This window comes from Raphanus sativus, chromosome 4 (assembly GCF_000801105.2).
Source record: "Raphanus sativus cultivar WK10039 chromosome 4, ASM80110v3, whole genome shotgun sequence".
NCBI lineage: Eukaryota > Viridiplantae > Streptophyta > Magnoliopsida > Brassicales > Brassicaceae > Raphanus > Raphanus sativus.
The window spans coordinates 50676965-50701713 of record NC_079514.1 but is presented as its reverse complement, the minus strand read 5'-3'; the positions used below and the strand labels follow the sequence as shown (position 1 = coordinate 50701713).

Genomic DNA, 24749 nt, shown 5'->3' with positions numbered 1-24749 from the left:
CTCTTTCTCATTGAAATGACAATCGGCAAATCGTGCCGTAAACACATCACCAGTTTGTGGTTCTAGGTATCTTATTATTGATGGAGAATCATAACCAATATATATTCCTAACCGTCTTTGCGGTCCCATCTTTGTACGTTGCGGTGGTGCTATTGGAATATAAACCGCACAACCAAAGACTTTTAGATGAGAAATATTTGGTTCTCTACCAAATGCTAATTGTAATGGGGAATATCTATGGTACGCACTGGGTCTTATCCGAATGAGTGCTTCTGCATGCAAAATGGCATGTCCCCATACGGAGGTTGGAAGTTTTGATCTCATGATCAATGGCCTTGCAATCAATTGCAATCGTTTAATTAATGATTCTGCCAAACCGTTTTGGGTATGAACATGAGCAACTGAGTGTTCTACTTCAATCCCTGATACCATACAGTAATTATTAAATGCTTGGGATGTGAATTCACCAGCATTATCTAATCTAACTCTTTTAATTGGATGATCAGAGAACTGAGCTCTTAATTTGATTATTTGAGTTAGAAATCTCGCAAATGCCATATTTCGAGATGATAATAGGCAAACATGTGACCATCTACTTGACGCATCGATTAATACCATAAAGTAGTAGAATGGTCCACATGGCGGATGTATAGGTCCACAAATGTCACCTTGGATTCTTTCCAAGAACTTTGGTGATTCTTTATCGATTTTGGTTGGTGATGGTCTTATGATTAATTTCCCAAGAGCACATGCAACACATGTCATTTTATTACTCTGATATAGATCTTGGGTCTTCATTGAATGGCCATGTGAACTTTCAATGATTTTTCGCATCATTGTAATGCCTGGGTGACCAAGACGGTCATGCCATAATGTAACATCTTCTGGATTTCTTTTGACCACAAGGTTTGATTCTATCGCATTAATATAAGTCTGATGTAATCCAGAAGGAAGTTTTGGAAACTTTTCCAGTACAAGATTTTTGCCTGACTTTTCAGAAGTTATATACATATACTTCTTTCCATTCTCAGTTGCAGACTGAGTTTCATATCCTTGAAGGTATATATCCTTGAAACTCAGCAAATTTCTCTTTGAATTTGGAGAATATAAAGCATTTTTTATGGAAAACTTTGTTCCATTAGGTAACATAAAGTTTGCTTTGCCAATTCCTTCAATCAAATCCGTAGGACCTGATATTGTGTTTACAGTCATTTTTGCTGACTTTAAGTTAGAGAAATATCTCTTATCTTTCAGTATAGTATGTGTTGTACCACTATCTGGAATGCAAACTTCTCTACCAATTTGCTTAGTTGTTGTTCCATTATCCATTTCTGTAACACACAATTAATATTAATAAAGAAAATAAAATTTCATAAGTAAACATTATATAATTATACATTGATTATAAGCACACACTCACTTATACATTAAACTATAATTATACATTAGTTGTTTCGAAAAACAATTTTATTCTAGAACTGAAAATACATAATAGTAATAATAATTTATGGCATCACTGGCATTATTGGGCTTGATTACTATAAGCATTTTAATTATCTTGATGAGTGGCCTCGTCGACATCGTCCATAAAGTCAGAAGACTCAAGGTATGTAGATGTTGTACCCTCAAAGTGCTCATTAAGATTAACTTCCTTTGCTTTGCCTCTGATGGTTTCTTGGTACAACTTACATAGATGCTGAGGAGTTCGGCATACTTGAGACCAATGCCCCTTCGATCCACATCTGTAACAGACGTTCTCGTTTTTACGAGTAGGGTTTTCTTGGGCTTCATTCCCTTTTCCACGATCGGATCGATTCCACGTGTTGGATCCCCTTCCTTTTGGGTTGTAACTCCTTTCATTACCACGATTAAATCGATGGCCACGACCACGACCGTAACCACGACCACGACCACGACCACGATAGGAAACATTTCCTCTTTCCGGATTTTTTACATCCGTTGCATTCACCTCAGGAAATGCTTTGGTTCCTGTGGGTCGGATATTGTGGTTTTTGATAAGGAGTTCATTATTTTTCTCCGCTATCATGAGCGCTACAGCGAGTTCAGAGAACCTCGTGTATCCACGGTTTCTGTATTGTTCTTGTAGAACATAATGGTTTTTGTGGAACGTTTGGTAAGTTTTCTCAAGCATTTCTGCTTCCGTCACGGGCTTACCGCAATATTCTAATTGCGCCGCTATCCTTAATATAGCGGAATTGTACGTTTCCACCTTTTCAAAATCTTGAAACCGCAGGTTCGCCCATTCATCGAGTGCATGGGGAAGAGTTATTTTCTTCTGGTTATCAAACCTCTCCTTTAGGGCTTTCCAAAGATCTAGAGGATCTTTTATCCTTGCATAGTCATGCGTAAGGTTTTCATCTAGGTGCTTTCTCAGAAATATTACGGCCTTAGCCTTTTCATGAGATGCCGTTTTGTTTCCTTCTTTTATTGTGTCGAGTATTTTCTCTGAATCTAGATGAAGCTCCATATTAGTTATCCACGCCGTGTAATTTGCCCCAGTTATTTCTAAGGCCGGAAACTGAAGTTTCTCGATATTTGCCATTTCTGAATTTCCAAGACACAAAATAGTAAATTTTATTAGAATTTTATAATATTTAAAATGAACCGTTTACATTAATCATGCAAGCAATTACAAATAGAAATAGTGTATAGAAAAGTAAACCGATATTCATCGTAAATTCCCCCGGAGCAAATTCTCCAACAAATAAACCGTAAATAGAAATACAAATTAGAATTGCAACTAAAATCAAAAACGCGCGAATCATCTTTCTTGAAAAAAAAAACCGGAGGAGAGCGATTTGAAAATATTTGAGAGAAGATGAGTAATTTTTGATGAAGAAAATGAGTGAAGTATGAGTGTATTTATAGATGTAAAAATACTGTTCATAGCCGTTGTAAAAAGGTAAAATTTTTGAAAATTTTTCTTTGTGACCGTTGGGGTTAAATCGTTAAATCGAAAATTAATCCGAAAATATTGTAATAAGTAGTCAATCAGATTCCATAAATTTCATAAATAATTTATATAGACCACTAAGCATTTATATAATAGCCATATTATAATAAACATGTAAATATTAATCGTAGTATAGTGATAGTCTAATTTTCATTTTTAAATAAATTTTACGGCGGCACAGCCGAGCCAAACGATTATAATGTAATTAATAATCAAGGTTTATTAACGAGGCGACATACCGCCCGCATTAATATAGGTAAATAATGGTGAATTAAAACAACCACTATAAAATAATAAATAATAATATAGGCGGTATACCGGCCATTATAGCAGGGTAAATATGATACATATAAACTTTACCGAATTGCAGAGTGATCGTGCTGATAACGTGTTATAAAATAAGTTATAATTTTATAGTATCGAGAATTTTAAATAAGAGTGAAATTTTATACCCGCAGAAGAGAGATAATACTGATACAAGAGAGTAAACGAGAGAAAGTTTATTATATAGAGGAGGAGGAGAGAATTGTGTGTCTTACAATGATCGAAGTCGATCGTATATATAGAAGTAAGAAAAGTAAATTACTATGCATGCACAGTGATAATGGGCTCCACACTTGTTACATTTACACGAAGCTTGGGTAATTCGGTGCTGTCATTTTTGACATTTGTTTCATGCACGTTTATAACAAGCAGACTTTTTTTATTGTTATTTTTTGATGAATAGTGTGATTTTATTTATTATTATTTTTTTTGTGTTGCAGCAAAGTGAACTCACAAGTCTTGATCAACCTATTGTTGAACCAACGAAACAAATGTTCCACTCGTTTGTAAAGATTCTAACAGCTTCAGACACAAGCACTCACGGTGGATTCTCTGTTCTTCGTAAACACGCTACTGAATGCTTGCCTGGCTTGGACATGACACAAGCTACTCCTACTCAAGAGCTTGTGACTAGAGATCTTCATGGGTTTGAATGGAGGTTTAAGCATATTTTCAGAGGTAACAAACAGTCACTAAATCTTGGAATATACAAAAATATATGTATTAGAATTTTCCGAAAAAAATAAAACCATATTAAATTTTGATTATATTGTTTTTATAGTTAACTGTTTTCCACAATTGTTAAACAATACACTTTGAGTAAACACAATTAATTATTTTTGAAATTTACTATTTATCATTAAGTAATTTATTGAAAATGTAAAAAAAAAGTTTTTACATTTACAGTCATTGTACGATAGTTTTTTGAATAAAATTAACATTATTTCAAAAAAAGGAAAAATGTAAAAAAAGTATCTTTCAATTTTTTTTTGTTTTTAAAACTTGAATCTTTTAGAAACTGAGGGAGTGCTTTGCTTTTTTGCAACTGTGTTTTGGACTAAATGAGATATGAGAGTTTTTTTTTTTTTTGGTTATAGGACAACCGAGGAGGCATTTGCTTACAACGGGTTGGAGTACATTTGTATCATCCAAAAGACTTGTAGCTGGAGATGCTTTTGTGTTCTTGAGGTACAAAGACTACTTTACTAGTCTTGTTTTAGTTTTGAATGAAACTCATGAGATGCCTTTTGTGTTTCTTGAGGGGTGAGAATGGAGATTTGAGAGTTGGAGTGAGGCGTTTAGCTAGGCATCAGAGCACAATGCCTACTTCTGTTATCTCGAGCCAGAGCATGCATTTGGGAGTCCTTGCTACAGCTTCTCATGCTGTTCTTACCAAAACTATCTTCCTTGTGTTTTACAAGCCTAGGTATAACATATTACTCTTCTATGTTTTAGGACTTGGTTTTAAGATACAAAGTTTATGTCTTCTCAGGATAAGCCAGTTCATAGTAGGAGTGAACAAGTATATGGAAGCTATGAAGCATGGATTCTCTCTTGGCACAAGATTCAGGATGAGATTTGAAGGAGAAGAGTCTCCTGAGAGAATGTAAGACTCCACTTTTCTGATCTCATTGTTGTTGATTCTGAATGTTTTGAGTTTCTTTTTCAGGTTTACGGGTACTATTGTTGGAATTGGAGATCTATCTTCACAGTGGCCAGCTTCTAAATGGAGATCTTTGCAGGTTCGTAATGTTCTTTTAGGTTTTTACTTATTAATGAGTTAACATTCTTTCTTTCCTCTTTGTTAGGTGCAATGGGATGAGCCAACAACAGTTCAGAGACCAGACAGAGTCTCACCATGGGAGATTGAGCCTTTCTTGTCATCTTCCCCAGTTTCAACACCTTCTCAACAATCACAACCCAAATGCAAGCGTTCAAGACCTGTTGAATCGTCAGCTTTGACTCCAGCTCCACCTACTACTTTCTTGTATGGCTTCCCTCAGATCCAAGATCCATCCACCACTGAGAGAAACTTAGGTGGATTACAAGCTGATCCTCCTCCTCCTCCTCCAGCGAGTTGCTATAGGTTGTTCGGATTTGATCTCACAAGCAATCCTCCTGCTCCAATTCCTCCAGACAAGTGTCAAGAACCCATCACTCCAAGCGCAGCTAATGAGCCTAAGAAGCAACAAAAATCAAGGACACGAACTAAAGTAAATCATATCTTTTTATCACTCTAAATCTCTCATAAACAATGTGTTCTGAAACTCTTTATTTTGGGGATTTAAAAAAAAAGGTGCAAATGCAAGGGATAGCTGTTGGACGTGCGGTTGACTTAACGCTGTTGAAATCGTATGATGAACTGATTAAGGAGCTTGAGGAGATGTTTGAGATCAACAAAGGACAGCTTCTTACTCGAGACAAATGGGTCGTTGTCTTCACTGATGATGAAGGTGACATGATGCTTGCTGGAGATGATCCATGGAAGTAAGCAACTCTAATACTAGTACTAGTAGTAAAACAGTGTAGTAGCATTATTGAATGTTCTATTTTTTTTGTTTGTGCAGTGAGTTTTGCAAGATGGCTAAGAAGATATTTATATATTCGAGTGATGAGGTTAAGAAGATGACGACTAAGTTGAAGAGTTCTTCGTCGTTAGAGAATGATGAAAGTATGGTGGATTAATAATAATAATCGTGTAATTAGTTTGGTGAGTGGTTTTAGATATAAGTTTAAGGTTTATTATTAAGCGACGTTGTTTTTAGTAACTTATTATGGTCGTCGTGTAAGGTGTTCTCCAGACTACGGTTTTTTAATCTGTGTATATAAAACGCTTGCATGGTCTTGGGTTGGGCCTTGTTTGTTTTCTTTTCGTGTCAATTTTCAAGCTGGCGTTTTTAAATGGTTCGGTTTGTGACTGTGGTTGATGTGTCGGTTCACATCTTTCTTTATGTACTTATGCAGTTATGCTCCATTAGACCATACTTAAGTCTTCAAACACAAAGTGGATATGCCACAAGATCAACATCTCTAGTCCATTATAATGATACTAAGATCAGAAGAAGTAGATGTGTTACTTCTGGGTAAAGTAACCTTTTGTTTCTTTTTGGATCTTCAAATGTTGCCCTGTCAAAGAGCCACATATTCAAAAAAAAAAATTAGTATCTTCTTTTGCAAGTTCCATGGAATACTAAGAAGCTTGAAAATGGCTTGAAGAAGAAGCGTCTATTCTGGGCTTTCGTCTTTCTGGACCAAGTAATAAACTGGGCTTTTATAGGCCTAATAAAAAACGATCGGTTTTCGATTTTTGCCCTTTAAATTATTTTATACAAATATATTCTAAAGCCCAAATATAAAGTGTGGGCCGAATACTTTCTAGGTTACGAAGCTAGTGGGCTGAACAAATGGACGTGGTAAGGTGAAGAAGGTAGCAGTTGGAGAGAGAGGATTGTGTCAACGTCGTCAGGAAAGGGAAAGGACTTGATCGAAGAAAACAGTCCTTCGATTTGAAAAAAGTTAAAACATTTCAATCACGCCCCAAATCTTGGGGCCTACCACTCCTTTTTGTCGCCTTCCTGTCGGTCATCTCTTTAACCAATTTATTTTTTCCCTTTAATTATGCTACATAAACAAAATTCTTCTTTGAATATATGTTAAACCAATTTATTTCCCCCCCTTTAATTATGCTACATAAACAAAAATTTGCTGTCTATTTTCTGCAATTAGTATCTCTAATTAACTTTAATTAATTACGCAATGATCTGACTATAAAAGTTTATGGTTTTAAGCATTTTAGAGAAAGTCTCATGTTAATTACCTTTTAACAACACGTGAGTTAACATTCCTATAATGATTATCCATTAATGCAAAGTTAAATATTTATCTGTATATCTTATTACAACAAAAGTACGAAATAATATTTTTCTTAATTTAAGTGTTTTTATAACTTTTATTTTGTTTTCTAACACTTTCTAAGCTTTGTATTTACTATATTTCCAACAATTCAACAACATTTATTAAGTAACATCTTATATAATAAAGTAGACTTTTGTATCTCCATAGGGGGAAAAATGCCATGTGTCATCATCATTTAATTCTTTTTATATTGAGTCATTAAAATTATTTAAATGCAAATTTATTTAATTAAGATGTTGAGACCCAATTCCAGAATTTTTGACAACCAAGCACAATATTTTACATACTTCTTTTTTTTACTGTTATCGTGTATTCATATCTATGTTCCACCTGCAAAACTTTTACTGAATTATAACGTTTCCGTGTCACTGAAAAATGCTCATCAAGTCTGGCCATTAACTCTTTCATTGAAGATATTTTCCATGACGTTGATTTAAAAAACTTTTTTCCTAATTTCATAAATGCTAATAAATAGGAATGCAAATAATCAAACTTTTCCTGCTTCACCAGATTCAACCTTCTGCTTCCTTACACACATATGCCGCCACAATGGTTTCATCCTACATCCTTCTTTCTAAGTTGAAGTTCGGTTGTTGCTCTCAGATGGTGGTTACACGTCTTTTCCGTCTCTGGAAAACATACAATCTTAAGAAAGTAGAGGAGTTATGGGAGTTCACGAATGCCATCAAGAAATCTTATAACGAATGCAAATAAAAATCTTACAAAAATGCAATTCATATAAAATATTCAACAACAAATAAAATAGTTATATTCAAATAAAAAATAAAATACAATTTATAACGTTAAACTGTTAATCTTAAAACAACAAATGCAAAGTTATTGAAATTTAATATGTTTTACATTAGAGACTTTACTATTATATACAAAACATATTATTGAAAAACACAAACACGAAATATATTAACCTATAACCTATTACGATATAACATAATAAAAACATTAAATAATGTTCTTAACAAATAGAGATGACCACATAATTACATCATCCAAAAAAATTTACTCAACAACAATAAATATCAAAAATTTTAAAAATTTAATACTAAGATTTAGGATTAAAAATACACTGTACCAACTTCGAATGTATCTTTACGATCAATATACATCTGATTGGTTAAATTGATATAGTCACAACTTCTTAATTTTGACAAATCCAGAACGAGAAGAAACTAGCGGTTAATATAACACCTGTGATTATTTGAAATTATCATTATAAGCACCGCTCACAAAATATAATTCATAGAAATCAACCTAGAAAAGTCCAAAGCATCAAACTATTATAACACCTCCCCATCATACCAATATACAAAACTAGGTCTGGGCATAAATCTCAAACCCGAACCCGATCCGAAGTAAGAATATCGGTTCAGTTACGGATCTAGCCAAAAACAAGATCAATTTCATTTACTTTGGGTTGTCGGTTTGGTTCCGTTTTAGCCGATAACTGAAGAGTAACCCGAGTTGAACCGAACAAATACAAAGCTGATACTATAAAACGTGATAAAAAAAATCATCTTATTCCAAATGAGATGACGCAAAATAAAAGATAAATAAAAATGCAGTTTATATAACTAGCATAGATTTATCAATTTAAGTTTTTAGGCATCTTTACTATCATATCTAATTATTGATATATATATATATAATGTGAAAGTAATATTTTCACAACATAATATATATATATATATACATATAAATATATATGTATAAACTCTAATTTAATATAATCATTGTAAGATGAAGTCCACATTTATAAATTTTCTAAATCATAATTTAAATTAATAAGTTTCAATTTAATAATAAACAATTTAGCTATTACACTTTCAAATTCTCATGCATATATTTAAACTTAAATTTCTTTCATGGTAACTTTGCAAAGACTACAATCAAATTAATAAATTCCATAAAATCATATACATATTTTGTTTTCTAAAATACTGTTGAGAAATGTTCTAAATAATAAAACTATAGTCAAATCATAACAATATTAGCAAAACCAAACCCCTAGTATAAGATATTATATGCTTTCTTTGAGAGAAAAATTTACTCTACCTTCTCACTAAAACCAGCCACTTTTATAGTGATTCCAACCGGTGGGATAGGTTTCCACAGCCACAGTCGATCTGGATTTTGGAGTTTTTCCTCTGTTTCTTTGCATGTCGATATCAAATTCTTTCTCCCGACATGAATGGCTCCACGGCGTTGCATATTCGGTTCTGTTCCGGTGTCGCATCTTTCTTTGATGGACGGCCGGCTTTGACTCCGGAAATCACATCTTCTTCTTCGATGATGGTCTGTCGGCTTTGGGATGATTATGGGTTTGGTGGCTTAATTTTTGGGTTTCACCAATAATAATTCGTATCTGATTAGCTAGTTGATGAGCCAATAGCTTATCAAGCGGGAATAAAACTAAATAAAATTATTTCATTCGTAACAAGAATTCAAAACGGTTAACAAATAACTTTTATTTGTTTACATAATCAGTTAAATATAAATATTCGGGTACATCATTTCTTTTGGTATCATTTTTTGTTTTGTTTTGAAATTAAGCTCTATTTATATATTATAAAATTTTGGATGAATTTCAAATTAGATCTTTCCGTATTTGGATGAATTCAGTTATGATGTATTAGAATTTATAAATATCCAAATAAACAATTTATTTAAAAGAACTTTTAATATTTATACCAAAATAATCATATTATCTGATTTGGTCACAATCTTTTGGATACAAATAATTATAGGATGACATATTTAAAATGTATAAAATTATGAAAACAAATGTTAATGTATAAAAATATAACAACTAATATCCACGCGGACCAAGCTCTATTATAACTTTATGACTCGTGCTGTTGTTTGATTGAATGTTTATTTGGTTTCTTATATAATTGGCCTCGATCACAAACTTTTTTGAAAAATTATCTGATTTACGCGACATTTGTTATAGCTTTACCGATTTAAGAATAAAATCATACTAGCTTTATATACCCATGTGTGATGTGTGTGTGGTGTCATTTATGATAGTCCTTTTACGAAAAGCAGATCGCAAAATAAAGGCTGAAATTTTGTTGTCCCCTTTCTTCGTCGAAATAACACAACAATAAAATAAAATAAAGTATTTCTACATCCAAAGAACCATTCATATTCCCTAAATTCAGTCAACATTTACACGTATATAGTAACTTTACATAATTTAAAGCATTACTACATCCAAAGAACAATTCGTATGACCGAAAAATTAATTAGAATTTCAAGTTCGCCACCGAACTTCGTAGTTTGATAGCATAAAAAAATTCTTTATTTTAGAATTTGCAAAACTCTAAATTTAAAATTTCAATATTTTTTATTCTAAAAAAAAACTTCAAATCTAACTTCAAAATTATTTATATTTTATACTATGGTTCCTATATTTATTATAATTAATATAAATCCATAAAACTTATAAATAACTAGTACATATAAAAATATCACATTAATATTAATTAATAAAATCTTACAGTAAATATATAAATTATAAATATAAATACATAACTAAATATTAAACTACAAGAAAATACTATATTTTAAAATTGCAAAATTTCATATTTGAAATTTAAAGATGTTTTTAAATTTCATATTTGAAGTCTAAAGATGTTTTTAAACTTTAAAACTTCTTATTTTAAAGTTTATATTTAGTTTTATGTGTAAAACTAAAATTCATAAAAACAAATATGAAATATTATAAGATATGATTTTTTAAAAGATTAAAATGATAAAACAACAAAATATACAAAAATCATAAAATGTAATACATAATTGTAAGGACCAAAATGCAAATAATAATGTGAAATTTCAAATCTGAAGTTTTGAGTACTGAAACTCTATATTTGAAGTTTTACTAATAAAAACTTTAAATTTGAACAAAAAAAAACTTCATCAGAGATGATCTTAAACTACACATAATGAATTAATAAAATATATGTAATGCTATAAGGATATTTAAAATTGACAAGGTAATTGACAAAATGGGCGGGCGGGAATAGCATACAACTCATAATCCCACTCAAGCTTCGTATTATTATTTTAATGTGATACATTAAGTGTTCATTCTTTGGAAATTTTACAAAAGATATTTTAGAGACATATACGTTGCAATTTATGTTAAGCGCAAGCTGCAAACTAAGTGATTAACCATCTTCGTAGTGAGCGTCCTCAGATTGTATAAACTTGTACACTTAGGTGATGAAGTTTTTTTTTTTTTTGCTAAAACACTTTGGTGCTGAAGTTAATTTTATACTATTTTTCATAGACAATGCAATCGGAATACATGCAATTATATATGACACAAGTGATTCAATTAGAATTTGCCGAACAAATAATTTAACATATGTAGAGTATGTATATACTTGAATTTACAAGCTAAATATATAATAACTAATAATGTTATTGAACTTACCAAGTAAATATATATTAAGAGCCGGTTAACTAAGATTCATCTTGGTCAAACCCGATTATTGTTTTTATCTTATCTTTTTACTAAAATCACGTATCTTTCTCATGTTAAGTTTACTAAAGAGATGAGTCCAGGATCGATTTTATCAAAAGTTAACCAATATTTAATAAAAAATGGGACGACTTTTTAGCCATAAATTGTTTTCTTCAAAAATATAATAAAAGAAGGACCAGAAAAGAACTAGAGAGGGAGGCCAGGAGACATTATTATCGCTAGTTCAAAACAACAAACCCTACTTTTGCTTTTTGATATAAAATTTCTATTTTATTTTTGCAGGTTTCTTCTATTCTTCTTCTCCTCTTGCTTCCTTTCTTTCATCATCCATAAAGTGAAAGCTAACGCATAGAGCCATATCGTCATAAAAGAAAAAAATTATCTCCAAAACATTCTTTCTTTGCTCTTTACTCTCTCTCTCTCTGCCTTTCTCTTTGTCAAAGTTCATGGATGCTACGAAGTGGACGCAGGTACGTCAAAAAGATGTCTCTCTGCTATATTTGTTTGTTTCTTATCTTCTAACTCCAACTACTCCCCTCTCTCTATACTGACATGGATACTTACATGTATGTATGGAACAATTTTATTTTCATGCTTCTTGTGATTTTATGCATAGTCTTGGAGATATATGCCTACATATATGGTTTTTAGTTGGATATGTTTTTAATATATGAATATTTGCATGATAAATGATCCTTTCGAAACTTTCTACGTCTCGAATGGAGTAAAGGAAACATTATTATCTACAAGTTCACTTTTTTATGTGATGAATTATAGATTTTGATAACTAATGGATAAAAAGGTTTGATTTGTTATTTACCTTTTGTTCTTGGTGCTTAGGTCTTACCAAATTCTTTTTCTTTCTAAATTGTGGTTTAATTAGCCTCCTTTAACTTCTCAAAAAAAAATTCTTTAAAAGCACCGACGATTTTATTAACCACAAAAATTGATTTTATTTTCTTCTTTCAGTTGCGCTTAATTATTACTTCAATTTCAATCATCTCACCATGCCCTAATCTTAACGTGATTCAAGACTCGTTCTTTCACTCGTTATTGTTCTCTTTAATAAGGTTAGTGACTAACTAAACATTATCTTAATTCTTGTAGGATTTTCAAGAAATGATAAATGTAAAACCAATAGAGCAGATAATTTCAAACAACACTTCGCAACAACAACTACAAACATTCATCGCCACCACAGAGAGACCAAACCACACCGCATCCAAAAGCGGATCCGGCGCCAGAAATGACAACAACACTGCTACTACGATGGAAAGTAGAAAAGCGAGGCCGCTAGAGAAAGTGAATTGTCCAAGATGTAACTCAACCAACACAAAGTTTTGTTATTACAACAACTATAGTCTCACGCAACCAAGATACTTCTGCAAAGGTTGTCGAAGGTATTGGACCGAAGGTGGCTCTCTTCGTAACGTTCCTGTGGGAGGAAGCTCAAGAAAGAACAAGAGATCCTCAACACCTTTAGCTTCGCGGTCCAATCCCAAGCTTCCAGATCTAAACCCACCGTTTCTTTTCGCAAGCCAAATCCCTAATAAGTCGTCAAAAGATCTCAACTTGTTGTCTTTCCCAGTCATGCAAGATCATCATCATGGTATGTCTCAGTTACTTCATATGCCCAAGATCGAGAACAACAATACTTCATCTTCAATATATGCTTCATCATCTCCTGGAGCCTCTTCAAGAGGCATGAACATGTTCTTGCCTGGTCAAATGATGGATTCAAACTCAGTCCTTTACTCATCTTTAGGGCTCCCAACATTAATGGCTGATTACAAACTGAGTAACAATAATCTTTCGTTCTCCACTGATCATCATCAAGGGATTGGACATAACACCATCAACAATAACCAAAGAGCTGAAGATAACAATCATGCTGGTGATATGAATGGAGCGAGTAGGGTGTTGTTCCCTTTTTCAGACACGAAAGAGCTTTCAAGCACAAACCAAGAGAAGAGCCATAATACATATTGGAGTGGGATGTTCAGTAATACAGGAGGATCTTCGTGGTGAAGAAGGTATCATGAACTTCATAGCTTTTCTTCTCTTTTTCACTTTATTACCTCCTTATTCTATCATATTTTTACTTTGATGATCTTTTGTTTTTCTCACATGGGGTACTTTAGTTAAAGTTGTCAGAACTTAGTTTAGAGATTGTCCTTTTATTTTATCTTCTCTGTTTCTTTTATATATATTTCATAATGGGGTTTGATGGTATTTTTTTAGTATCAAAAGGGTCTTTGTATCATAGGGGAATGGTGAGGGATATGAGGATAGAAGAATAAGTGAATGCGAGGACTGTGTGTGTATTCATCATTTCTTCCATCTGTCGAAGTATTTGTGCAATCTATTCTTCTTTTTTTTCCGACAAGTCAAAAACTTTATTAATGATGTAATCTATTAATAATGATGTAAACTTTATTTTTTGTGTAATCTATTCATGTTTTTCTTTCGTTATGCAAAAATATATATTCATGTTCTCTATAAATCATAAACCAATTTATAATTTATATTGTGTGAACCTAAAGATGTGTTACAAAAAAAAAAGAACCTAAAGATTGATACAACTTTGATTTTTATTGTATATTTTCAGCTTTGGTTTATTTTGTGTAACACATTTTCAGCTTTGGTTAATAAGTTCTTCCTCCGTTTCAATCAATATAGATGATGTTTTAGAAAAATTATTTTGTTTCAATTTACATGAAGCTTTAAAATTTTAAAATTGCTTTAATTTTATTGGAAACAGAAATAAAACAAAAAATATGTTGGGGATCATTATCCACAAAGAGTCATGATTATCAAATCCCATAGCTTCGCATTTTGGGGACATTAATATATACTCGTAGAGGTCTTCAGCTTTTTGGCTCCTGTGCCCGTGCGTGAACTTCGCAATCCTTTATCCTTTTCAACGTAAATTTTAGGTGTTTTTATGTTAAAGTAAATTTTTAACAGAAATAAAGTAAATTCTTTATGTTAAAGCATTTTAACGTAAGTTCATTGCTATGCATGTCCCTTTCGATGTGAGTATTATTGTGAGTATATTGCATATTTATAACTCATATATATTAAAGTTTTTACGTAATAATCACTAACGAAAATTACTGATTTTTCTCCATAAAAATATTAAGAAAATATATGATTAACAATGTTTAAAATTCGGGTTACTAACAACAAATATACATATGGAAGTTTTAAAGGTATATTTTATTTACTACTTTAAAGGTATACACCAACAAAGTTTCATAGTATCCACATAATTTCTAAATTTTAAATATTTTTTCATAATTAATGCGCCAAATAAACACAAAGATAAAGAGATACTGTTGGTTTTTGTCGATTGGGTTTAGGCATAAATCATTGTTAAAAAATTTGTAATAATAAATTATACAAAAAGTCAATATAGATTTCTAAGTCTGAAACCCATTGAACAAATAAAATCAGTTGTGAAATTTACTGATTTTATTTAATATAAATAAATAGTTTTAAATCTATACATTTATTTACATGTTTCTATTAGTATATCATATTTTAGTGAAAATAAATAAAAAATTATATTTTTCTACAAACATATTTTATACTATGAAGTTAGATGATTTGATCACATTTTTCGATGATAAAAAATTTAACATAATGTAATTTTGAAATATATTTAAATTTTACAAACAAAGTAAATCCACACTTTAAAAGTGCTGATCAAATTTAATCATCGTGTTAAAGCAAACACACACTAAAGATTCGGAGACGACGGCACGGTTTCTTTGAATTCTCGTTATTACCATTTACCGCAATATCACATTCCTCTCGATAAATATAACACTAATTCTAGTGATCAAACCGCATCTTCACGTTTTATCCACCTAATTAACCCGATGATTAATCTTCATTTAGCTGGAAAACATTCCTCCAATGTACTCATGGCAAGTGGTATCACAGCTTTTTTTTAGAGAGGGCATAGCCGCATAAGTGGTGTCACAGTTGACGTATAAATTTACATATATTAATTTATAAATCGTATTACGTCCAATATTGTAGCATAATTTCATTTAAAGCTCTACCTTTTCAGAGAAATTACAAGTTAGGTAATCATAACCCGCACACCACGAACTTTTCTCGCATTTTCAATAAAAGGAATAACATCATACTATCATAGGGATTCAAATAGAAAAGCTAATAAAATTGTTGAAGCTACGCTAGAAGGAATAATAAATAAATAAACAAACTATATATAAATAAATTTTACCATAACCTTTAAAAGTTGATATGTATTAGAAATTTATTAAAATCAACTGGTGTACGCGTACGTATACTTTTGTCAGGATAGGATATTGTATATATAAGGATAATTATGTGTATGAACACATGATGATTAGTAGCTGGCTTGAAATGCGGAAGTAGATGCCCACTTTATAGTGCCCGCCAACCAAACATGATTTTTCCTTGGGTTTGTATTGTTTTGATTATTTAATTACTGACTATATTTGAATAATACATACGTAACTACATTTAAATATATAAAGATAAAATCAAACGCGATATTCCGGTAGTCTATAACAAATCTAGATTTATCTACGCATGGTCGAATTATTCAAAATTATTAAGAAAACATGGATCCCATTGAGTCAACTATATATATATATATTTCTCAAAAAAAAAACTATATATATTTCAATAAAATATAGAAAGATGTTATCTTTTTTCTTTTTTTTTTGAAAGATGTTATCTTCAGGCCAAAGAAACCGAAGGAATAAAAGAACTATCAGTCGATATCCTTCATTATGCATACTCTGATACTCATGGAAAAGACAAGTACGTGTGTAATTACACACCGATTATCCTTTGGCGCATACTCAATAGAGACAACCCTGTCCAATATTTTGTTGCAGTCACAAAAAGAAGTTGGCAATAATCTTAGATATTTGGAAAATAGTAGCAGGCGGCGGGCGGTGTTGCTTTTGAGCAGCTTCAAGGGCTTTCCTTGCATCTTCTTGAGTTGCATCTAAGACGCACGTTCATGACCTTACGAAAGGGGTCAAAGTGCTTTTCATAGTAGTGCTCGTTTGTTGTAATGACTTTGTAGGCTTCTGATTTGCAGTTGCCTTCCTAACACCACGAGGCCTGCCACGTTCACCCTGAATACCAAACGAGGATCAAAAACTTTTTTCCTAAAGAGGAATCAAACTGAGAGCTTCAGGGGAAACAGCGAAATAGAGGTACAAGATCTGCATGTATGGTTTGGTTTCACCACTTTCGGCTTCTGGAATACTCTTACTGGGCCTCTTCTTGGAATTTCTCTGATGGTTGTTTGGGCTAACAATCAACTACTCTAATCTTCACTAAGTTCAGCTTGCCTTCTTAGACTTTGGTAACCAATATGGCTTGGGTTTAACATATGCTCTTTCGCATATAGGCTCTTTGGATCCTTCTCTTTGGATCCTTCTCAACTACTAATAAGGGATGTTCGTTTGCTCATTCAGATAATCCATCTAGAAAAACGCAATTTTCCGTGAAAACTAGAAGCATACAATTTTCCGTTAAAATAAAAAAAAAATAATTTCTCATTAATATTAGAAAAACATAATTTTCCATTAAAACCAGAAAACACAATTTTCCGGCAAATCCAAAAAACGCAATTTTCCGATAAAATCAGATAAATGTTTTCTGCCAAAATCGAAAAATCTCAATATAATTAAAAATAAAATTATATTAGTTAAATAAAAATGAAGATATATAAATCATTTGTTTATTAAACTCATTCAAATAGAAATGGAAATGCGTAAAAAACATAAGTTCATCTAGATGATCTTTCTATATGTTCCATCTGGATAGAAAAACGAACATAGTCAAACTACATTCAAATGGATCATTTGGATGTATCTGAAAGTTCAGGGACAATAAGTTAATAAGGAACGCACAGAACTTCCAAGAACACTTCCTTGATTAATTAGAAACCTTTTAAACAATCTTCCTAGATCTGTTTAATCCGATTTATACTCAGTCACACACGACTAGAGACGGACCAGTTACTAATCTTGTCACTCGACAATAACACAGGACAAGCTATCCCAACCTGGATACTCTCCTATTAGACTGCTTCTCAAGAACACTCTTCTTGCTTAAGCACGTCAAAACACTAAAAACCGTAACCTAAATCTACCCAAGGTAATTTGGTTATATACACCTCTCACAATATCTCCCCTGAGATATCGTGATACATACAAATCCCCATCGTTATTCATATCTCCGAGATATCAGGTTCAAACGATTGCCTCGTCGCCACGTCATCATTCAGCTACTTTCTCGCGTCACCGTGTGTTACACAACGCTCCATATGTGTAACTCACCAATCTTGTTCCTTGTCTCACAAGCACTAATCCTTGGTGCTTTCATTCTCCCCCTTTTTATCTGAATGTGTCACCCTAAGCAACCTGCACATTCAAAATGATAACACACCAAACCACATTCGCACAAAAGTGATAAACAAGATGAGAGGAGAAAACATAGATTAGTCTATCAGAACAGTGCCACGCACATGAAGGTTCATACATCATTCTGCCTCACATCTAATCCGCAAATAACACACTAGATGACTAGACTAAGACATATCATAACACATAAGAGACTAGGACAATGTGAATTCAGCCACTAGAACGAAACACTCTCATCAGATTCTTCTCTTCCTCCATTTTCTTTATCATCCTCACGCGGACCATATTCTCCCCCTGCTTAGGTGCACATACAGATAAAACACTTAGATCAAACAACATAAGTCATAGATCACAGGAAAAGAAGTGATACTCTTACTCCTCAGACGAACACGAACGTTCTTAAGATCTGCAATGAGACGATCGATGTCTTCTGCAAGATCAGGAAGACTGGAGTCAGCTCATGTTCCTCTCCCTGCCTTTCTGTCTTTGACCACTGCTTTGGGATAGCCCATTTCTTCACAATCATTAGGATCCGGTGGTATGACACGCTGACTCATAAGCACTTGCTGAATAAGAGTAGGATAGGTGATTCTGCGAGACTCCTTAGTCAGAACCTTCTTTGCCATGGAGAGAATCTGCTGGTAGACTATCTTCCCAAAATCAAAACCTCGGTGATGATACATCATGTAGACAAACTTGAGTCGTTCCTGATTCATGGAGGTGTAGTTCATGGTGGGAAGCCAATTTGCACACACAAGTTTGTAGAGGACTTGATTGGACGAGGTGAGAAATTTTGATGCCATGTTCTCCCAGCGATTCACTCGTCCTCCAGACAGAAAGGTACAGACCTTATCAATGTTTTCATCGCGCCAGTTTGGGTCATCCTCAGAACCAGGAATACAGTACAGTGAATTGATAAGCCCCGGAGACAGCGTAACCACTGACCCTCTGAGATACACCGCCACACCATCATCTCTCTCCTCAGCATCTGGCAGGTTGGCGACAAACTCCCGAATCACGGTTGGTTGAAAGGCGTCGGAGTCAACCACGGTGTAGATCAAACCCGAATGGAACACAGTTTCTCTGACCTCTGCGAGCTTGTTGTTGGAGAGAACCAAGCGCTGTTGTGGCACAAAGTTTTTGTCTCGGAGAATGCAGTACCTACCACGAGCAGCCATTGTAGCAAACCTACCTGAGAGGGGGCGTCTTGATGGACGGAGATACGCCGGATTAGCCTCATACATAGCCTGGAACATGGCTCGACTCTCTTCGTATCTGGGCTCTTTTGGAAGAAGAGTCTCTTCGATGGGAACATCAGTGTGGTTCTCACCATCGCTGTCATCTTCAGACACAGAATCTGCGGCGACTTCTGTTGGGTCGGACGGAGAGGGATAATGACGACGGCGAACACGCTTCTTACTCCCTCTCGAGGACTCACCGGAAGTTGGAGCATTAACCCAAATTGGTTCATCGTTCACCGGCGAGCTCATAGATCGACTCAAGCGAGTGCTCCTTCGAGGCGGCTGCATGTTGGATTTGTGCAAGAGAACCAAAGTGCCACATCCTTAACGACAACCCTAAGAATAAATCACTCAGACATTGGGCCGTTAGTAACAACACAAAAGCCCATAAGACTTAATAATAAACCAAGCTAGAATCAGGTCCATCAGCATCAAATTTTGACAAAGTGTTAGAGACATACACTTACAGAGGCAAGAGAATCAGAGAGAGATAAGGACTTCGAGCGAAGCACACGGACAACAGACATTTAGTAACCATTAGAGACTGTACATTTGGACACGACACGCAGAGGTGCCCTTTGTTCAAGAGAAGAACCACTGACATTATTGCTGACTCATAGGTATTCATCAAAAGAATTTCAAGAGTAAATCAATGACCTCAACCCAAGTCTGTAGCTGTTTCTCAGCCGAGTAGCTGTCACAGGCGAGATTTCCCCAAAAACTGTCACTCAACCTTCAGCTCCTTTATAACACTTATCTGTATGGTCTGGAAACACTGCAAGTATCTTGTGTGTACTTCTTCTTCTCAGCACGACCATAATAATCTCAAGGTTCACCAAGAGGTCACTTACCATTCTTAATGAAGAAACTGATCAAGTCCAGAGAGTAAGTGTTGTAACACCCAACTCCGGCTGGGTTACTTCAAATGGTAGATTCTTCCTCTGCCTAGTCCGGACAGTGATCGAACTCAGAGTCAGAGTGTGATAGCACCCTGCTCCGACACGAGTATCCATCATTCCAGGCCTTTATTTTGAAGTCTCATGTATCCAGTTTCATGTGTTACTCATTGTTTTGGACATGTAGCACACCTACTTTTGATTGGCACTCACCTTCACCAATGTTTCCTTGTTCAATCCAGACAGTGATCAATGCTCAAACGTAGAATGTTGCAGCATCCTAGTCCAAGATGAGTGTCTTTCTTCATCGAACCAGATAAGTGTGATATCAGGAGCCGTTGCGAGTAACTATCAAGGAGAAACTTGTTGAGGCAAGGTTTTAGTTGTGTGATGAAATCCCTACAGATATCAGCAACTATATACAACAATCCTACTCTCTCATTTGAGCTTGTTCAGAGGTCAATGATTCCCAACGCCTTCCTAAGACCAAGAAAGGTGTTGTAATCCAATGGTTTTGTGAAAAGATCAGCCAGTTGTCTTTCTGTTGGCACATGCTCAAGCGTTACAATCCTCATCTCAACCAATTCTCTCACAAAGTGATGCCTAATATCCACATGTTTGGTGCGTGAATGCTGAACAGGATTCTTAGACAGATTTATAGCACTCATGTTATCACAGTGAACAAGCATAGATTCCGAAATGATACCATAATCAACTAGCATCTGTCGCATCCAGAGTAGTTGAGTGCAACAACTCCCCAAGGCTATATACTCTGCCTCGGCTGTCGATAGAGAGACACAATTTTGCTTCTTGCTGTGCCATGACACCATGTTGTTTCCTAGGAAGAAGCATCCTCCTGACGTGCTGTGTCTATCATCTAAACACCCTGCCCAATCGGCATCGCAAAATCCTGCAAGATTCACGTTAGTTTCAAAAGTGTAATGAAGGCCAAAGTCCAATGTACCTTTCACATATTTGATTATTCGTTTGACAGCATTCATGTGAGATTCCTTCGGATGAGCCTGGTATCGTGCACATATTCCTACGCTTAAGCAAAGATCCGGTCTGCTTGCAGTGAGATATAGCAGACTTCCAATCATGGCTCTGTAGAGCTTTTCATCAACTGGTTTTCCATCTTCGTCTCTTGAAAGTTTAGTGGATGTGCTCATCGGGGTCTTAGCAATTTTGCTGGTTTGCATTCCAAATCGTTTGATAAGGTTCTTGGCATATGTACTTTGAGACACCGTGATACCATCAGGGAGCTGTTTGACTTGTAAACCGAGAAAGTAACTCAGTTCACCTACCATGCTCATCTCAAACTCCTTCATCATTGTCTTGACAAACTCATCCACCATCGATTGATCTGTACTTCCGAAGATAATGTCATCAACGTAGACTTGAATGATTAGGATGTCCTTCCCATTCTCTCCTATGAACAGAGTTTTATCTACTCCTCCTCGCTGAAAGCCAGCCTTAATGAGAAACTCAGTCAGTCTCTCATACCAAGCTCGTGGAGCTTGTTTTAGACCATAAAGAGCTTTCTTAAGCTTGTAGACATGATCTGGAAAATGTGGATCTTCAAACCCTTTAGGTTGTGATACGTAAACCTCTTCTTGAAGTATCCCATTTAAGAAAGCACTTTTGACGTCCATTTGATAGAGTTTGATTCGAAGACTGCAAGCCATGCCAAATAGCAGTCTGATCGATTCAAGCCTAGCAACTGGAGCGAAGGTCTCATCGAAATCCACACCTTCAATCTGAGCATATCCTTGCCCGACAAGTCTTGACTTGTTTCTGATCACATTTCCTTCCTCATCTGTCTTGTTTTTATGAATCCATTTCGTTCCAATGATGTTCACATTTTCAGGTCTTGGAACCAAAGCCCATACATCAAGTCGTTCAAACTGTTCAAGCTCTTGGTGCATTGAATCGGTCCAGTACTCATCCTCAAGAGCTTCTTGTAGATTCTTAGGTTCAAAGAGAGACACAAAGCACTCAACTTTATTCAACTCCTCCACGAAAAACGCCAGCTTCACCATTTCTTTGAAGTCAATCTTTTTCTTCCTGGTGACTCGTTCATCAAATACTCCACCAATGACGTCAGATGAGGAGTGATTGCGATGAACTTTTCCTTTGTCTAGATCGACTTTGATACTGTTCTGCTCATTTTCATCTCCAGACTCATCTTTGAGCTCGGTTTCAGTTGATGTACTGACGGGCTGTGTCACACACTCAATTGTTTGTTTCACCTTAGCTTGATAAAAGCCTATGTTGTCATCAAACACCACATTGACATTATCACCAACAAACTTGGTACGCTGGTTGAATACTCTGTAAGCTGAGCAGTTTGTAGAGTAACCGAGAAACATTCCAACATCACTCTTAGCCTCAAATTTTCCTAGATGATCCTGATCGTTCAATATGTAACAGAGACATCCGAACACATGCATATGACTCAAATTTGGTGTTTTTCCTTTGAAGATCTCATAGGGTGTCATCGTAGTCTTTGGCTTTACGTACACTCGATTGATTATGTAGCATGCCGTAGCTACAGCTTCTGCCCAGAAACCGGAAGGGACACTGTTTCCACATAACATTGCTCTAGCCATCTCCTGCAGTGTTCTGTTCTTTCTTTCAACAACCCCGTTTTGTTGTGGAGTTCTAGGAGCAGCATATTGATGACGGATTCCTTGACTCTGACAGAATTTATCAAACTGTTCATTTTGAAATTCTCCTCCGTGATCACTCTTGATCTGAATAAGGCCTCCTTTTACTTGTTTGAGTTGCAGTGCCAAGATACGAAAGCTCTCAAGTGCATCTGATTTCTTTCTCAGAAAATCAATCCAAGTGTATCTCGAGAAATCATCAACCATAACAAGAATGTAGCGTTTACCAGCAATGCTCTCAGGTGTGATTGGACCCATAAGATCCATGTGTACTAGTTCAAGAACACGCTTAGAGTGAATCTCTGAAATCTGCTTATGTTGCACCTTGATCTGCTTTCCCTGACAGCATCCTCCACACACTGTATCCGTTTCTTTTTCAAGCTCAGGTACTCCTCTCACAACCTCAGCATTCACTAGTTTTGTCAGTCCTCGAGTGTTCATGTGTCCAAGCTTCTTGTGCCAGAGATCAAGTTTGGATTCTCTTGCAGATAAGCACAGTTGTGATGGTTTCCACATGTAGCAGTTGTTGCCTGAACGAACTCCATACAGAACTAGATTTCCTTTTGCATCAACAGCTCTGCATTCTTTACTGTTGAAAATGACTTCCAATCCATCATCACACAGTTGGCTCACACTGATCAGATTTGCCTTGAGTCCATCCACTAGGTAGACATTTATGAGACGAGGAAGATCTGGTCTTTCCAGTACTCCAACACCACGGATTCTTCCCTGACCACCATCTCCAAAAGTGACTTTTCCTCCTTGAAGAAGCTCAAGTTTCTCAACAAATTCCAGCTTTCCAGTCATATGTTTGGAGCAGCCACTGTCAAAGTACCACGGGGTATTATTTGCATTGCTACTCTCAGCACTAGTGTACGCAACATTACTCACAAACTCGTCCTCACTATGTATTCGTGCAAGGTTGCACACAATTTCAGTCTCTGGATTGGTGTGTAGCTCATCTTGTTCGTCATGTGACACAACTTGTTGTACTTCTTTATAGTTTGGATACAAGTCTCGCTTGGCTATCCAGACATGACCGTAGAGAGTTGGTTCCATGAAGCACAGATTTAACCTCCACGCTCTCTCATACTGATGTCTTCGGAAGTAACAATACTTAACATGATGTCCACGTTTTCCACAGAACTGACATGCATTTCTTCGATGTGGAATCTGTACTGAGTTCGTGATTTTTCCTTTCTGAGTGGAAGCTCTCATGATGCTGACTTGAGGAAGTTTTGCAGATACTGGTTTCTCTTCTTCTACAGCTTCTTTTACAAAGACAACTTGTTTTCCCTTCTCTTCAGCTGTATACTTGGTACCTTGATACCCGAGACCCTTGTTGGTGCTAGGACATTGTCCTATGGTAAGAAGATGATCCAGTGTTGATGTGCCTGAGGTGAGCATTTTAACTTTCTTCAGATTTTCTGCAAGTTGATTCTGAAGAAGTTTACTCTTATCCATCTCTTCTGCTAGTAGATTGGTCAGTTGTTCAATTTTGACTTCAAACAATTTCTGACATCTCTCTTGTTCTACCACTGCTCGTTTCAAAGACAGAACCTCTTGATCAGATTCCTTCAGAATTGAGAGATTGGAGCTCTGACCCGATGGTTGTTCTAGCTCCAGAATGTTCACTTGTGCTTTCAACATTGCCTTGTCTTTGAGAAGTTGCAAGTTTTCATGGCTAAGCTCAGCAAATTTGTCAAAGAGAGTCTTGTACTCTGTTTCAAGATCCTGACCAAGAGTGTTGTCATCTTCTTCATCGCCTGATTCTGATTTCTCATCA

The 24749-nt window shown here is 35.1% G+C and overlaps 3 protein-coding genes across 6 annotated transcripts; 2 read left to right on the top strand and 1 right to left on the bottom strand.

The window, feature by feature from the left end:
- Positions 1-903: 903 nt before the first annotated feature.
- LOC130511798 (uncharacterized) lies at positions 904-2752 on the bottom strand. Its single transcript, XM_057009474.1, has one exon. It carries the CDS (start codon positions 2561-2563, stop codon positions 1550-1552), a length of 1014 nt encoding a protein of 337 aa, XP_056865454.1. The 5' UTR covers positions 2564-2752; the 3' UTR covers positions 904-1549.
- Positions 2753-3738: 986 nt separating this feature from the next.
- LOC108851285 (auxin response factor 18) lies at positions 3739-6178 on the top strand (the record flags this gene model as incomplete). Its single annotated transcript, XM_057009473.1, is given in 8 exon segments — positions 3739-3976; positions 4396-4486; positions 4560-4724; positions 4791-4904; positions 4968-5040; positions 5107-5511; positions 5595-5785; positions 5866-6178. Coding segments are annotated over 8 exon segments (1395 nt in total), but the record flags the coding sequence as incomplete, so codon positions are not given.
- A 5744-nt stretch (positions 6179-11922) lies between these two features.
- Positions 11923-14185, top strand: LOC108855150 (dof zinc finger protein DOF3.7). Of its 4 annotated transcripts, XM_018628884.2 has the most exons (3): positions 11923-12190; positions 12828-13753; positions 13962-14185. In XM_018628884.2, the coding sequence occupies exons 1-2, from the start codon at positions 12167-12169 to the stop codon at positions 13746-13748; spliced, it is 945 nt and encodes a 314-aa protein (XP_018484386.2). In that variant the 5' UTR covers positions 11923-12166; the 3' UTR covers positions 13749-13753; positions 13962-14185. The 4 variants fall into 4 exon arrangements, with proteins under 4 accessions (XP_018484386.2, XP_018484385.2, XP_018484387.2 ...); XM_018628883.2 differs by having other exon boundaries at positions 12828-14185; XM_018628885.2 differs by having other exon boundaries at positions 12163-12286; positions 12828-14185.
- Positions 14186-24749: the final 10564 nt, after the last annotated feature.